Source organism: Lissotriton vulgaris, chromosome 11 (assembly GCF_964263255.1).
Source record: "Lissotriton vulgaris chromosome 11, aLisVul1.2, whole genome shotgun sequence".
In the NCBI taxonomy this organism is placed as follows: Eukaryota; Metazoa; Chordata; class Amphibia; order Caudata; family Salamandridae; genus Lissotriton; species Lissotriton vulgaris.
The window spans coordinates 607,395,965-607,412,237 of NC_141699.1; the positions used below are offsets into that span (position 1 = coordinate 607,395,965).

General features: G+C 53.0%; 1 protein-coding gene across 2 annotated transcripts in view; it reads right to left on the bottom strand.

The window, feature by feature from the left end:
• ATR (ATR checkpoint kinase) overlaps positions 1–16,273 on the bottom strand; it is a 566,179-nt gene that overhangs the window by 251,816 nt on the left and 298,090 nt on the right. For both annotated transcript variants that reach the window (XM_086943714.1, XM_086943713.1), the window contains exon 29: positions 14,243–14,407. In XM_086943714.1, the coding sequence (XP_086799840.1) occupies positions 14,243–14,407 (165 nt within the window). The remainder of the gene's footprint in view (positions 1–14,242; positions 14,408–16,273) is intronic.

Sequence of the window (16,273 nt, forward strand, 5' to 3'; positions counted from 1 at the left end):
AGCCTTTATCCCTTTGCGTGGGTTCGACGGCCAACAGCCGTGTGAGCACTACATTCGTAGTGCTGCGAACGTCCGTTAGCCGACACGGCCCCGCCCACTCTGCTAAACCGTCGCACCGCAACGGAATTGCTGCATTGGTTAAGCGGTTAAGTTTCTAATTATTTTCCTTTTTGAAAACATTAAAGATGTATCTGCTTTGTAGCAGGATTAAAGGCTGACTTTATTGTTAGGTATGTTTATACAGTGTAAAATGCGTTTCATTGGCATTTGGAAGTTCGCATAGCTATGGAGTTAATATATTTATTTTCATCTCAATGTGTGTTTAGGATTTATATAGCCCTAAAGATTGGTATCTTTGTTGTGACCAGTCTCTGTGAATGTTCTTTTCTCAGAGACAGTGAGTGATGTGGCCCAAATGTACGGATGCTATGCTTCAATCAATCAATCAATCAATCACGGCATTTGTAAAGCGCGCTACTCACCCGGGAGGGTCTCAAGGCGCTGGGGGAGGGGAAGTTACTGCTCGAACAGCCAGGCCTTGAGCTGCTTCCTGAAAGAGAGATGGTCTTGGGTTCGCCGAAGGTGGGTGGGGAGGGAGTTCCAAGTCTTGGCTGCCAGGTAGGAGAAGGATCTTCCTCTGGCGGTGGCTCTGCGGATGCGTGGAACGGTGGCAAGTGCGTGGCTGGTCGATCGTAGCTGGCGGGTGGGCGTGTAGAAGGTCATGGGGTCGTTGAGGTACTTGGGGCCCAGGTTGTGGAGAGCCTTGTGTGCGTGGGTGAGGAGTCTGAACGTGATTCTCTTGCTGACGGGGAGCCAGTGCAGGTCTCTCAGGTGTCCGGAGATGTGGCTGTGTCGGGGGATGTCAAGGATGAGTCGTGCGGAGGCGTTCTGGATGCGTTGGAGTCTTTTTTGAAGTTTGGCTGTGGTTCCGGCGTAGAGGGTGTTCCCGTAGTCTAGTCGGCTAGTGACGAGTGCCTGGGTGACGGTCTTCCTGGTTTCCGTGGGGATTCATCTGAAGATCTTGCGGAGCATGTGCAGGGTGTTGAAGCACGAGGCTGAGACGGCGTTGACTTGTCTGGTCATTGACAGGGAGGAGTCCAGGATGAAGCCCAGGTTTCGTGCGTGGTCCGTTGGTTTGGGAGCGGTGCCCAGGGCCGGGGGCCACCAGGAGTCATCCCAGGCGGAGGGTGATGATCCCAGGATGAGGACTTCCGTCTTGTCTGAGTTCAGTTTAAGGCGGCTGTTCCTCATCCAGTCGGCGACGTTTTTCATACCTTCGTTTAGTTTGGCTCTGGCGGTGGTGGGGTCGTTGGTGAGGGAGAGGATGAGCTGGGTGTCGTCGGCGTAGGAGATGATGTTGAGGTTGTGCTGGCATGCGATGGCAGCAAGGGGGCTCATGTAGACGTTGAAGAGGGTTGGGCTGAGTGAAGATCCTTGTGGTACGCCGCAGATGACTTCGGTGGCCTCAGATCTGAATGGAGGGAGGCGGACTCTCTGGGTTCTTCCGGTGAGGAACGAGATGATCCACTCTAGCGCTTTCTCTCGGATTCCGACGTTGCCGAGGCGCTTCACTAGGGTGCGGTGGCAGACGGTGTCGAATACTGCAGAGAGGTCCAGGAGGATGAGGGCCGCTGTTTCCCCGTTGTCGATCAGGGTTCAGATGTCGTCGGTAGCTGCGATTAGGGCGGTCTCGGTGCTGTGGTTGGCCCGAAACCCGGACTGCGAGGGGTCGAGGGATCCATTCGTCTCGAGGAAGGCGGCGAGCTGTTTGTTGACGGTCTTCTCGATGACTTTGGCCGGAAAAGGAAGGAGTGAGATGGGGCGGTAGTTCTTGAGGTCGGTGGGGTCCGTCGTCGGTTTCTTCAGGAGGGCGGTCAGCTCGGCGTGCTTCCAGCTCTCCGGGAAGGTGGCGGTGTGGAAGGAGGAGTTGATGGTGTCTCGGAGATGGGGTGCGATGGTGGCACCGGCTTTGTTGAAGACGTGGTGTGGGCACGGGTCGGTTGGTGATCAGGAGTGGATGGAGTTCATTGTGCGGGTGGTGTCTTCAGTGTTGATCGGGGTCCAGTTGCAGAGGGTGGTGGTGGCGGGCACTGGTTAGGTGGTGGGGTGCGTGGTCTGTGTGTCGAAGCTTTTGTGTATGTCAGCGATCTTGCGGTGGAAGAATGAGGCAAGTGAGTTGCAGAGGTCTTGCGAGGGAGTGATGTCGTTGTTTCCGGCGCTGGGGTTGGAGAACTCTTTGACGATGCTGAAGAGTTGCTTGCTGTCGTGGGTGTTGTTGTCCAGTCGTTCTTTGAGTGCCGTCTTCTTGATGGCGTGGATCAGCTGATGGTGTTTGCGGATGGCGTGCTTGAGGGCGTCCCTGTTGTCTGTGGTGTGGTCGAGTCGCCAGGCTTTCTCGAGGGTGCGGCAGTTCTTCTTGGATTCCTTGTGTTCGTCGGTGAACCAGGGGGTTTTCTTGCTGCCGGGTCTGCTGGGGGGGGGGGGTTCTTTAGTGGTGCGAGGTCATCGGCGCAGGCAGTCAGCCACTTGGTGAGGTTGCTGGCTGCTTCGTTGGGGTCCGTTGTGCTGGTCGGAGTGTTCTGGCTGAGGGAGGCGGTGAGCTGCTCGGAGGTGATCTTGCTCCAGCTTCGGCGGGGGACCTGTTGCGGGTGGTGGTGGGTCGTAGTTCTTCTGAAGCTGAAGTGGACGCAGCTGTGGTCGGTCCAGGGGAGTCCGGTGGCGTGGCTGAAGGAGATGTGCTTGCTGGATGAGAAGACGGGGTCAAGCGTGTGGCAGGCATAGTAGGTGGGGGTGTTCACCAGTTGCTTGAGTCAGAGGTTGGTGAGGTTGTCCAGCAGGGTGGTGGTGTTTCTGTCGTTGTTGTTCTTCACAAAGAGACACAACTCTACTTCCTAAGTTTGCAAGCTGTTCTTTGCTTGTATTACACCATATTACATGTTTTTGGATGTTAACTTTAAAACACAGAAAAATGCACTCAAATATTTTCGTTTTGGTATAGCGGACGCAAAACTATATATTACTGAAACGCCAAAGCACAACATTAAGAAAAACAAATATTACACTTTGCGGCTTTCAAGATCCGCCCATTACACTTCAGAGTAGTCATTTGGCTGTGTGGCTGAATGGATGAAATCAGTAAATGGTGGCTACATAAATAAACCTATGCATGTAAGGATAGATGAAATAATTAATGGATGGATAACCAGACACATACCAATAGATGGGTGAATTGACTGTTGAATGGGTGGGTGGACAGGTGGCTGAACGGTTAGAACACCAACTCCTTCCCCAGGGTGTGACAGGCCAGTGGGGTAACGCAAACCAATGGGTCTCCCTGCATAAAGTAACCCCCACCCCATAGTCTACCAAATTTCACAAATATTAAATGGCATTGGCCTGAATGGAGGCGTCCTGAAAGTCTGAAGGGCTGGGCTCGCAGGAGCCTGTTAAAAAAGATACACAAAACAACACTCACCTCTCAATGGACTCTGCAGGAGGCTGCAGAAAAATGGAACTGCGTCCACAAATGTTCCTATGGATTCCGGAGTAATGTTGGCGCACCTGAGACATGAACCTGCAAGGCTCGCGTGACTTCAAGAAAGGTGCTCTACCCTGATAGTAAGATTAGACACGTCCCTAACCAGACACGTTTGAGTCGAGGACCAGAAGTGCACCAAGTGACATTCGCCGGCCTTTCCGATCCTGCTTCTGACAACCTCTCCAGTACACCGAAGCCACCCCAACACCCTCCTTCGGAGAGGAAAGCAGCTGCCTGTGCCACAATGGTGCTTTTCCCCTTACAGCTCTTACAGTAAACAGCTCTACCGGCCACACAAAGATGAGAAACTAATGTCGAGCCGCAAAGGAATGGGCAATGTGGAGTGTCTATGCTGCAGCCTGTACCTCATCCGGGCCCCAAACAAACACAGAAGAGAGGCAGTACACTCACAGACCAGACGCTGGAACGCCTGGCTACCACTCTGGGAATTATGTGACGTTGTTCATACAATTTAAGATGTGAAAAGCCCATTCTACTTTCCTTCTTAGCGCAAAGTCGTTTCAGGAGAAGGGACTCACTCAGTTTATCTGAGGCTAAGTCAGACTGACCACTCTGAAACTTCAAGCAAATAAACCTGATGGCTGATTGTCATTAACTTATTCCTAAAATAAATATACAGTGCCTCCATTTTACCTATACTAAAATTACTTTTAGGATTCTGCACTATGCAAGACGATCAAAGGTAGCAGAGCAGTAATTATGTACTCAGTATGGAGCTGCCGTCCACTCGGCTGCTGCCACAGGTGGCGAGGGTTGCTCTCTCTCCCGCTGGCACCCAGAGAGAAGCGCTAGTTGATCGGATCCAGACGCGACGGCTGCCCTAGGCAGCTAGTAGGGGGGCACAGTCATGGGCACAGCAGGGAACGGGAGAGGGGATCCTCCCTTCTCAACCACACATCATCTCCCGGCAACCCTGCAGCCGCCGCGCGCACAGCCTCCGCCCGGGAATGCTGCTGTGTGCATGAGAAGAAGCAGGCAGCAGTGCCCTAACGCTCCCCACCCAGGGCGGGTTCTGTCGGAGAAGCAGGCAGCATTGCCGGCAACGACGGCCACCGCTGGGGGGGGAAGGCTTTTCCTGGCGTCGCGTCAGTCGCAGTCTGGCTTCCTCCCGAGCAGAGCCAGCAGCAGCACTAATGAGCGGTGGAGACAGGCTGCACACCAAAAGAACAAGTTACTTACCTTCGGTATATCTGTAAGAAACATTAGTTAGTGTTAGATTCCTTACATTAGAATATCCCCAGGCGTCAGTCTGGATCCGGAAAATTTTGCGTAGCAGTACCCCTGCGCTTCGGTAGGCGTCGTCTGCAGGCGTCCCCTGCGGCTCTGCGTCCGTCGTCGGCGTCGTGATGACGTCGCTGGAGTATATAGACGCCGCCTCCGCGCGCTGACGTCAGTTCTTTGTACACAGCTTTTCCGCGCCAGAAAACGCAGAGCCATGAGAGAACCAACACTGGTGCCATTTGAAACTAGGGCCCTGAAAGGGATGTCCTTAACCCTAGGTATCAGTTCGCAGAACGGGGAGGATGGGTGGGTTCGGTAAGGAATCTAACACTAACTAATGTTTCTTACAGATATATCGTTACCGAAGGTAAGTAACTTGTTCATCTGAAAGAAACACGTTAGTGTTAGATTCCTTACCTTAGAATAGATACCCCAGCAATACCAACCCCGGCGGTGGGTCTGCGAACCAATACATTCCTACACCAGAAAGTCCTGGAGGACAGAACGGCCAAAGAAGCCATCCCTCCGGACTTGACCGTCCAGGCAGTAGTGCCTCGCAAAGGTGTGCAGCGAGGCCCACGTAGCCGCCTGGCAAATGTCCTGCAAGGGGACTCCCCGGCCCAGGGCAGTAGTAGCCGCCGTGGCCCGAGTGGAATGGGCCCTCAGCCCAACAGGAGGCTCCTTCCGAGCCAAAGAGTAGCACGCTTTGATGCACAGAACGACCCACCGAGAGATGGTTCGTTTACACACCGCCCGTCCCTTCTTCGCACCCACGTAGCCAACAAACAGTTGGTCATCCACCCGGAACTGGCGTGTGCGATCCATATAAAATGAAAGCGCACGTTTTGGGTCCAGACGATGGAGCCGCTCTTCATCCTTTGAAGGATGCGGAGGCGGGAAGAAGGAAGGGAGGGTGATGGACTGCCCGATGTGAAAAGCAGAAACTACTTTGGGCAAGAAAGAAGGTCTAGTCCTCAGAACCACCTTGTCAGGATGAATGGACAGGAAAGGAGGTTGGACAGAAAGAGCCTGGAGCTCACTCACTCTCCTGGCAGAGGTGATGGCAACCAGGAAAGCCGTCTTCAAAGTCAGGAGACGAAGAGGGCAAGAATGAAGGGGCTCAAAGGGAGCACACATCAGAAAGGTAAGAACCAGGTTCAAGTCCCACTGAGGCATCACAAACGGAACAGGTGGATACATGTGTGTGATGCCCTTCAAGAATCTCGTTACAATCGGGGACTTGAACAAAGAAGGCTGATCAGGAAGCCGTAGAAAGGCTGAAAGGGCAGAAAGGTAGCCCTTGATAGTGCCCAGTATTTACAACAAGGGGTGGTGAGGGACAGAGTCTCTGAATTAAGCAGAAAGCTCTCACCCAGTCAAGAGATCAGGGCTAGATCCAACACCGTTTTTTAGCTCACTGCACCATCCCAGTTTCAGAACCTGGCTGTATGCAAATTAGTTTGTTCCTGTCCCAGTGCATGATGGGAACAGGGCAAACCAAACTACAAAAGCCAATTCTTACACTGGGAAGGAAACAAGCTCCCGGGGACCGGTTTCTGGCATTACAGCCGTCTTCGGCCCGGTTTGCTTGAATCCTGATGGTGCAATGAGCAAGGGTCTCACATCTGAGAATACCCTTCCACGCTTAGGGTGGACAAAAATATTTACAACAAGGGGTGGTGAGGGGCAGAGTCTCTGAATTAAGCAGAAAGCTCTCACCCAGTCAAGAGATCAGGGCTAGATCCAACACCGTTTTTTAGCTCACTGCACCATCCCAGTTTCAGAACCTGGCTGTATGCAAATTAGTTTGTTCCTGTCCCAGTGCATGATGGGAACAGGGCAAACCAAACTACAAAAGCCAATTCTTACACTGGGAAGGAAACAAGCTCCCGGGGACCGGTTTCTGGCATTACAGCCGTCTTCGGCCCGGTTTGCTTGAATCCTGATGGTGCAATGAGCAAGGGTCTCACATCTGAGAATACCCTTCCACGCTTAGGGTGGACAAAAATATTTACAACAAGGGGTGGTGAGGGACAGAGTCTCTGAATTAAGCAGAAAGCTCTCACCCAGTCAAGAGATCAGGGCTAGATCCAACACCGTTTTTTAGCTCACTGCACCATCCCAGTTTCAGAACCTGGCTGTATGCAAATTAGTTTGTTCCTGTCCCAGTGCATGATGGGAACAGGGCAAACCAAACTACAAAAGCCAATTCTTACACTGGGAAGGAAACAAGCTCCCGGGGACCGGTTTCTGGCATTACAGCCGTCTTCGGCCCGGTTTGCTTGAATCCTGATGGTGTAATGAGCAAGGGTCTCACATCTGAGAATACCCTTCCACGCTTAGGGTGGACAAAAATATTAACAACAAGGGGTGGTGAGGGACAGAGTCTCTGAATTAAGCAGAAAGCTCTCACCCAGTCAAGAGATCAGGGCTAGATCCAACACCGTTTTTTAGCTCACTGCACCATCCCAGTTTCAGAACCTGGCTCTATGCAAATTAGTTTGTTCCTGTCCCAGTGCATGATGGGAACAGGTCAAACCAAACTACAAAAGCCAATTCTTACACTGGGAAGGAAACAAGCTCCCGGGGACCGGTTTCTGGCATTACAGCCGTCTTCGGCCCGGTTTGCTTGAATCCTGATGGTGCAATGAGCAAGGGTCTCACATCTGAGAATACCCTTCCACGCTTAGGGTGGACAAAAATATTTACAACAAGGGGTGGTGAGGGACAGAGTCTCTGATTTAAGCAGAAAGCTCTCACCCAGTCAAGAGATCAGGGCTAGATCCAACACCGTTTTTTAGCTCACTGCACCATCCCAGTTTCAGAACCTGGCTGTATGCAAATTAGTTTGTTCCTGTCCCAGTGCATGATGGGAACAGGGCAAACCAAACTACAAAAGCCAATTCTTACACTGGGAAGGAAACAAGCTCCCGGGGACCGGTTTCTGGCATTACAGCCGTCTTCGGCCCGGTTTGCTTGAATCCTGATGGTGCAATGAGCAAGGGTCTCACATCTGAGAATACCCTTCCACGCTTAGGGTGGACAAAAATATTTACAACAAGGGGTGGTGAGGGACAGAGTCTCTGAATTAAGCAGAAAGCTCTCACCCAGTCAAGAGATCAGGGCTAGATCCAACACCGTTTTTTAGCTCACTGCACCATCCCAGTTTCAGAACCTGGCTGTATGCAAATTAGTTTGTTCCTGTCCCAGTGCATGATGGGAACAGGGCAAACCAAACTACAAAAGCCAATTCTTACACTGGGAAGGAAACAAGCTCCCGGGGACCGGTTTCTGGCATTACAGCCGTCTTCGGCCCGGTTTGCTTGAATCCTGATGGTGCAATGAGCAAGGGTCTCACATCTGAGAATACCCTTCCACGCTTAGGGTGGACAAAAATATTTACAACAAGGGGTGGTGAGGGACAGAGTCTCTGAATTAAGCAGAAAGCTCTCACCCAGTCAAGGGATCAGGGCTAGATCCAACACCGTTTTTTAGCTCACTGCACCATCCCAGTTTCAGAACCTGGCTGTATGCAAATTAGTTTGTTCCTGTCCCAGTGCATGATGGGAACAGGGCAAACCAAACTACAAAAGCCAATTCTTACACTGGGAAGGAAACAAGCTTTGTTCATCACCACCCCCTTTTCTGAATCGTTTTTGGCCACTATAGGTGTGGCAGGGTATACTCAGACATGAGTCCCTTTCTCACTGCTCCATCAGGATTCAAGCAAGCCGGGCCGAAGACGGCTGAAATGCCAGAAACCGGTCAACGGTAGCTTGTCTCCTTTCTGGTGAAGAATTGGCTTGGTAGTTTAGTCTGCCCTGTTCCCATGATGCACTGGGCCAGGGACAGACTGATTTGCATATAGCCAGGTTCTGAGCTGGGATGGGGCAGTGAGATAAATAACGGTGATGGATCAAGCCCTGATCTTTGGACTGGGTAAGAGTGGTCTGCTTAATTCAGACACTCTGTTCATCACCACCCCCTTTTCTGAATCCTTGATAGTGCCCAGAGCAGAGCCCTGCTGGGCAAGAGAAAGAAGAAACAGAAGAACCTCCGAAAGAGGGGCAGAAAGAGGATCCACAGCCTTTGCTGCGCACCATGCCACAAATCTGTTCCACCGACAGGCGTATACCGACTTTGTGGAGGGACGCCTGGCTGCCAGAATTACATCACAGACTTCAGGAGGCAAGTCAAATGGCCTCAACTGCCGCCGCTCAATCTCCAAGCATGGAGGTGGAGACTGGACAGGTTCGGGTGGAGGACCGTCCCCTGCTGCTGCGACAGAAGGTCCTCCTGAAGGGGCAGGCGGATCGGGGGACCGACTGACATGCTGAGTAGCTCGGGATACCAGTACCTTCGAGCCCAGTCCAGAGCCACAAGGATAACTTGGGCCCGGTCGCGCCTGATCTTCTTCAGCACTCTGGGCAGAAGTGGTATAGGCGGAAAGGCGTATAACACACCGCAACTCCACTCGCGCCGAAAGGCGTCGCCGTGCGAGTGCCGTCTTGGAAACTCCAACGCGCAGAACTGATGACATTGCGCGTTCTCTTCTGTGCCGAATAGATCTAACCAAGGCTCTCCCCATTGCAGAAAGATGCCTTGCGCCACGTCCGAGTTCAGACGCCATTCGTGATCCATCGAGCACCGACGGCTGAGTTCGTCCGCCCTGGCGTTCAGAGAGCCTGCCAGGTGTTGAACCGTCAAGGTCACGCCCTGACGTTCCAGCCACTGCCAGAGGCGCAGAGCCTCCTGGCAAAGGGTCCACGACCCCACTCCGCCCTGTTTGTTGCAGTACCACATGGCGGTGGTGTTGTCGGTGAACACCTGCACTACACTCCCGTTGACAAAGGGGAGGAATGCATTCAGTGCTAGACGAATCGCCCGCAGCTCCAACAGGTTGATATGGAGCCGGGACTCCGCCGGAGACCAGATGCCTCTGATCTCTGCCTCTCCCAAGTGGCCACCCCAGCCCTGGAGGGACGCGTCCGTCACAACAACGTGCTCCGGGAAGGGAGAGGGATCTGCCTCTGACCCAATCGCGGTCCGTAAGCCACCACTGCAGTTGTCTCGCAGTGCCCTCCGAGATCAAGACGTGGTCGGACAAGTTGCCCTGATGCTGGGCCCACTGAAACTTCAGGTCCCACTGCAGAGCCCGCATCCGCCACCGGGCGTGATGCACCAGAAGGATGCAGGAAGCCATCAGTCCCAGCAGCCGCAGCGTCAACCTGACCGAAACCCGGGATAGCGGCTGAAAGATGGGAATCAAAGCCTGTATATCCCGGACCCGCCGTTCCGGAGGATAAACCCGAAACTGCGCAGAGTCCAGAACCGCTCCGATGAAAAGGAGCTTTTGAGAGGGACACAGGTGTGATTTCGGCACATTGATGGAGAACCCCAGGTCGTGCAAGAGGTCTGCCGTCATCTGAAGGTGGTGGACGACTGTCTGGGGCGAGCCCGCCTTCAACAACCAGTCGTCTAGGTAGGGGAAGACTGAAACCCCCAACCTGCGCAGATGGGCTGCGACCACCGCCATCACCTTTGTGAACACCCGTGGGGCGCTGGTAAGGCCGAAGGGAAGCACGATAAACTGAAAGTGCTCCTGGCCTACCGTGAACCGCAGGTAACGCCGGTGGGCCGGCAGGACGGGGATGTGAAAATAGGCATCCTGCAAGTCCAACGCTACCATCCAGTCTTGTGGGTCTAGAGCAGCCAAGACTTGAGCTAACATCAACATCTTGAACTTCTCCTTCCGGAGGAAGCCGTTGACGTTCCTTAGATCCAAGATAGGACGTAGGCCCCCCTTGTCCTTCTTGGGTACCAGAAAAAAGTGGGAATAGCAACCACGCCCTACTTCTGGCCCAGGAACGCGCTCGATGGCCCCCTTGGCCAAGAGGGCCGTAACTTCCTCCTGCAGAAGTGTCAAGTGGTCCCCCGACACACGGTGGTTCTGCGGTGGCATGGCTGGAGGAGTGGTCTCGAAGGGGAGGGAGTAGCCCCTTCGGACGAGTTGCAGCACCCACCTGTCCGACGTGATTGTGCGCCAGTGAGCGTGGTGATGGCGAACCCTGCCACCCACTGGCGTCACATGGGGCCGAAAGCACGGACTAGGAGGATTGGAGGCAGCTGCTGCAGGTGGAGGTGTGGCCTGACCCCGCCGTTGACCCCGACCGCCGCCACGGCGGTTTCCACGGCAGCCACCGCGTTGAAAGGATTGTTGCGGTGCGTGGCTGGCAGCACGTGTGGGGACGCCCCTTCCTTGGCCACGAAAGGAGCGAAACGAACCCGTTTGCTGGCGCTGGGTCGAAAGACCCAAGGACTTGGCCGTGACCCTGGAGTCCTTGAACCGTTCCAGCGCGTGGTCCGCCTTGTCACCAAAGAGGCGACAGCCATCGAACGGCATGTCCATCAAGGCATTTTGGACATCGGCCGAAAAGTTGGCGGATCTCAGCCAGGCGTGGCGACGAATCGCCACCGTCGTTGACATATCTCTGCCCAGCGAGTCGGTCAACTCAAGAGCACACCGTATTGAATATTTAGCTGCGTCTCGGCCCTCAGCCACAGCCTTGCCGAGCTTTGCCCGCACCTCCATGGGGCATTCTGGCAGCACTTCCGCGACCGTGTCCCACACAGAGTGGGTGTAGCGGCCCAAGAGGCATGCGGTGTTGCAAGACCGCAGTCCCAGACTCAGGGACGAGAAGACCTTCTTGCCATATTGGTCATACCTCTTGGATTCCCGATCGGGCGGGGCCGACGGGAATGCGGACTGGGAGGTAGAGGCCTGGATCACCAGACTCTCTGGAGTGGGATGGGCGGACAGGAATTTGGGGTCGTCCGGACAAGGACGGTGGCGTCTGGCCACGTTCCGATCAACAGGCGAACCTGAAGCGGGCCTGGACCACGTGCCCAACAGAACGTCTGACAAGGCTTCGTTAAACGGCAGCAGAGGCTCCTGAGGGCATGACTGCGGTTTGAAGACCTCAGTGAGGATGTTAGGCCTCACGGCCGCGACGGGGAGCTCAAGGTGTAAGGACTTGGCAGCCCTCATCAGCACCACTGAATATGCAGCTCCCTCCACTGACTCCACAGAAGGAGGAGAGACAAAACCAGGGTTAGGAGAATCGTCCAGACCACTGGCATCCCCCAAATCACCTGTCCAGTCCGGGTCATACTGGCACTCACGTGACAGAGGGTCCTCAGACCCCTCCCAACCTTCCCCGTATTCTTCATCTTCTCCATACTCGGAGTCAACGATGTAGACCGGCTCCTCGGGGTTCACAGGCCCCATCGGCGTCGAACCCGGCGTCGATCGACGCCGGTCCGACTCCGCGTCCGGATTCGGGGAGGGCATGGGGACGGCGCCGCCCGGAGCCGGCGCCGGACCCCCGGCGCCGGCCGAAGCCGGCACAGGAGAACCGGCGCAGCGCGGGGGCGGCGTCGGGGGCAACCGCGATGGAATCGGCGCCGAACCAGCCGGCAGGCCAGCCGGCGTCGACCCCGAAGGCCCTTGCGGCGCCGGGGTCGGAGCCGTCGGCGGCACCAGGCACGGAGCACCCGATGGCGTCGAGCCAGGGACACCCGACCCGCCAGGGCCTCCGGACGGCAGCACTGGGCCCGAAGGCGCCGTAGGCCCCGTCGGAGAACTGAGCGCCCTCATGGCCATGAGGAACGCCTCAATCTCCTCAGGCGTCGCACCGTGCCCAGGGACCGGAGGGTATGGGGCAGGCCGCGCCGGCGACTCACGCGGAGCCGCGGAGTTGGGGTCACCCGAACCCCCGGCCGCGTCGCGACGCGAGCGTCGGGGAGAGTCGGGGGTACGATGACGACGCCTCGACTTCTTGTGTTTCTTACCTGATGAGCCCGACGAATGGTGACGACTTCCGGAGCGCTCGGCGCGGCTCCGCGACCGCTCCCTCGAACGCTCCCTGGACCTCCGGCCGGACCGAGACCTCTCCTGACGCGGGGCCGACACCCGGAGCTCAAGCAGCTTGCGGGACCGCTCCCGTCTAGCCTTGTTAGTGAGGGCCCGGCAGTCGACGCAGGCGTCCACGTCGTGGTCGGGGCCCAGGCACCGGAGACAGAGTCGGTGATGGTCCTTGACCGACATCGTGCGGTCACACCCGTCACAATTCTTGAAACCGGGCATCCTACCAGGCACAAAAAGAGTAATAGAGTTGAACAAAGTTGGTCAAAAGACCGGAGTACTGCTCTTCGGATCTGCGCTTGCTGGCGCGGAAAAAAGAAGAACTGACGTCAGCGCGCGGAGGCGGCGTCTATATACTCCAGCGACGTCATCACGGCGCACGACGCCGACGACGGACGCGGAGCCGCAGGGGACGCCTGCAGACGACGCCTACCGGCGCGCAGGGGTACTGCTACGCAAAAGTTTCCGGATCCAGACTGACGCCTGGGGATATTCTAAGGTAAGGAATCTAACACTAACGTGTTTCTTTCAGATGGTTCCTGTTCAAGTGTGTGGTAACATCTGCCAGAGCTCAGCGGTGGAGGGAGAGCATCGGCCAGCAGCCCAACGCTGTTCCAGCAGCCCAACGCCATTGTAAACAAGCCATCGCCATTGTGAAAAAAAATGCTTACCGACTAATTTAAGGAGACAGTATAACACTGCAAGTAAAAGAGCCAGTCCTGATGGGCAGTCCCAAAAGGAGACAGGGCAGTAACAAGGAGGGACTAAGAAGCCTCATTATCAAACGGAAGCCAGCATTTACCATGGACGATGACGCCAGCCAATGAAAAATATGGGCGGCCTTCCAGACCACTTCTATAAAATTTCCTAAAACAGCATGCCTCGCAAAGCAAGCAACGCATGCGCTGCAATGCTAGGCTCAACCTAATAAATGGCCGGCAGGCTGAATTTAGTGGATTGTATAAGTAGTACCTGAAGGTTGATCCAATGAAACGCTGAAAGAAGAAAAGCGCTGTTGCTGGAGAAAACCAGTGGAGAGTAGTGGTCATTTGCAGCTACACCTGAAAGTAGCATAAGGCATTAGCTCCGTTAAGGGAGGCATGGCCCGTCATGAGTAATGTGATGTGGTCAACGGGAGGATAGTTTGCTTTTTAGCCTTCTCCTGAGGTGACAGCTAAATGTAGAAGTCATCAATGTCATTTCTTCTAGGATATTGAATACAGGAATACATGGTACATGTTCAGTACGGTATGCACGAAAAGATGGTGAAGATACTCTGTGGGAGGAAAAGAGTGCATGTAGAGGACAAATTAATGACTAAGAGTTCCATATTTCTTGGAATGGTTGAAAAAGTAATTTGTTCTATCCAACACTGGGCAGAAGTGGGCAGTAGTTTGGGCAATGGTGAGAAAGGCAAACATAATAGAACATCTTTTCAAACGAATTAAAATACACAAACTACACTCACTATATTAAATGTTACAAATCTGTGACATAGTTTCATTAAGCATGATAGTTGGGTATGTTCTACAGCTTACCTGGTCTGGCTCCAATTGGATAGCCCTGTCATAGCAAGCTGTGGCATCTCGGAGCAATCCAATACTTTCATGCTCAAGGATCTGCTCTTTGAGAGATGGTTCCGCTTTTCGGATGGCATTCACTCCAGCCACTCCATCAGGTTCATGCATGGCAGCATACAATTTCTGAGTATGAGTAAAGGACAGCAGGACAAATAAATTAGTATAGGGTTCCAAACAGAAGTAAAATTCATCATGTGAACAACACTGACAAATTAATGGTTATATCTTTTGGTGAATCCTGTCTCTGATCAACTGTTAATTGATTATTTAATAGCCAGTTAGAAAATGGGATTTACAGAGGATCAGAGAATATCTACAAGACAAACTTCTTGCTCAAGAGATCATTTTCCCTAAAAGAACAACTAGCCCTAGCTGACTGGCTCTGCTGAACAGATGAGATCCTCTTGATTTTTTTTTTGTAAAACCTTTTTATTGGTATATTTCCAATATACATACGAACAGATGAGATCCTCTTGATAGGGACAGATCCTGCAGTGCATGTTGAGGGGTATGTATTTCTATTAGGTGGGTGGGGGGAGGGGTTGCTGTGTTGGGGAGGCAATGTTGTGCTTCTGTTTTTCTTCTTTTGCAATTTTCTTTCTTAGGAACCAGTTGATCTCATGCTTGTATAACATAACATGTGTATTTGTAGAGCACACATTCACCCGTAGAATAACAGATGTTACTCAACTCAATGACACTCATTTAGTTGACATCAGACGGATGAAAGGCTGAGTGGACCCACCAGGATTTGAACCTGTAACCATGAGGTCGAACACAGGCCCCTGCAGTGGAATCATTAGTCCACTGTGCCACCAGACCCAACTTGTACTACTAAGGATTGTTATAAACTATTATATACGAACAATTACGTGTTCCCTGTCTGGATTTTAACAGCCAGCTGTAGACAATAATGCATTATACATGTGCTATATATCTGCCAATAATTCCGTCTGACCAGGTATTGATGTACACAAGCGTTTGTGCCAAGTAAAATCAATGAACAAATATTAAAAAAGAGATCATTTTGCCCTCCATTCTTCTTCTTCTTAGCTCAGGAGCAACTAACCATCTTTGACTGATGCCCACTGATAGGAGGTGTAGGAGAGGGAATGTAAACTACAGTGCGATTTCAAAGTGGGGGTCCATGAGGCTTTCTTGTGACATTACCTACTTCTGAAATTGCTGCCATTCTTGTTGAGACGGTTTATTTTTAGTAGCACCTAAAATGCACTGAACCTACTAAACTGCTGTGGCAGGCATCTGTTTAACTACGTCCTTTCTTCTACCCTACTGCAACATTCCAAGTCCCTTTCTCCTCTTCCACTCAGTGCATCTTCATGCTTCCCTCTTATTGGGTACTGTAAAACACTCACATCACCACCCAGCCAAGCTCTCCGCCTTTCCATATTTCAATCAGATACTTCTCACCACTAAATGGGCCAACCCCAAACCCCAAGTCCACTCTTTATCCCTCCTCTAAGACTCTTCTTTCTTAACCCCTTATTCCATGGCGTCTAATCTAGGTGTTAATATAAAGGGTAGAACGAATTGAGGCAACTACTTATGGGGTCTTCTCTATTAGGGATCATGAGTGACTCTCCCATGTGAACGCAACACCAATGTAGTGTAATCATATAACTTGAGCAACTTGTAGGGTTGGTCCTTTGTTGCACCAGGTTGAATAGCAAACCCAAATGAGTGTGCAGTTCCACTCGTCCACTGGATCCCAATTTGAGACAGTGGTACAATTGTTTCGGTCACTGGGCACACCTTTTCAAATGTGCAAGCCCTCACCCACCAAGATTGCATGCTTCATCATTGGGCTGTGCTCTTCACTGGGAGGGCGCTGCAATACCCAGTGGGCCCCAAAGAGGCCCATTTGGATTGGTGTGGTCCACCGCATAAGACTGTGCTCTTTTATGAAGTTGTGAAGGAAGTGTGGTAGACTGGGGGGGAATATGATCTAAAATTGACTACGGACAACCC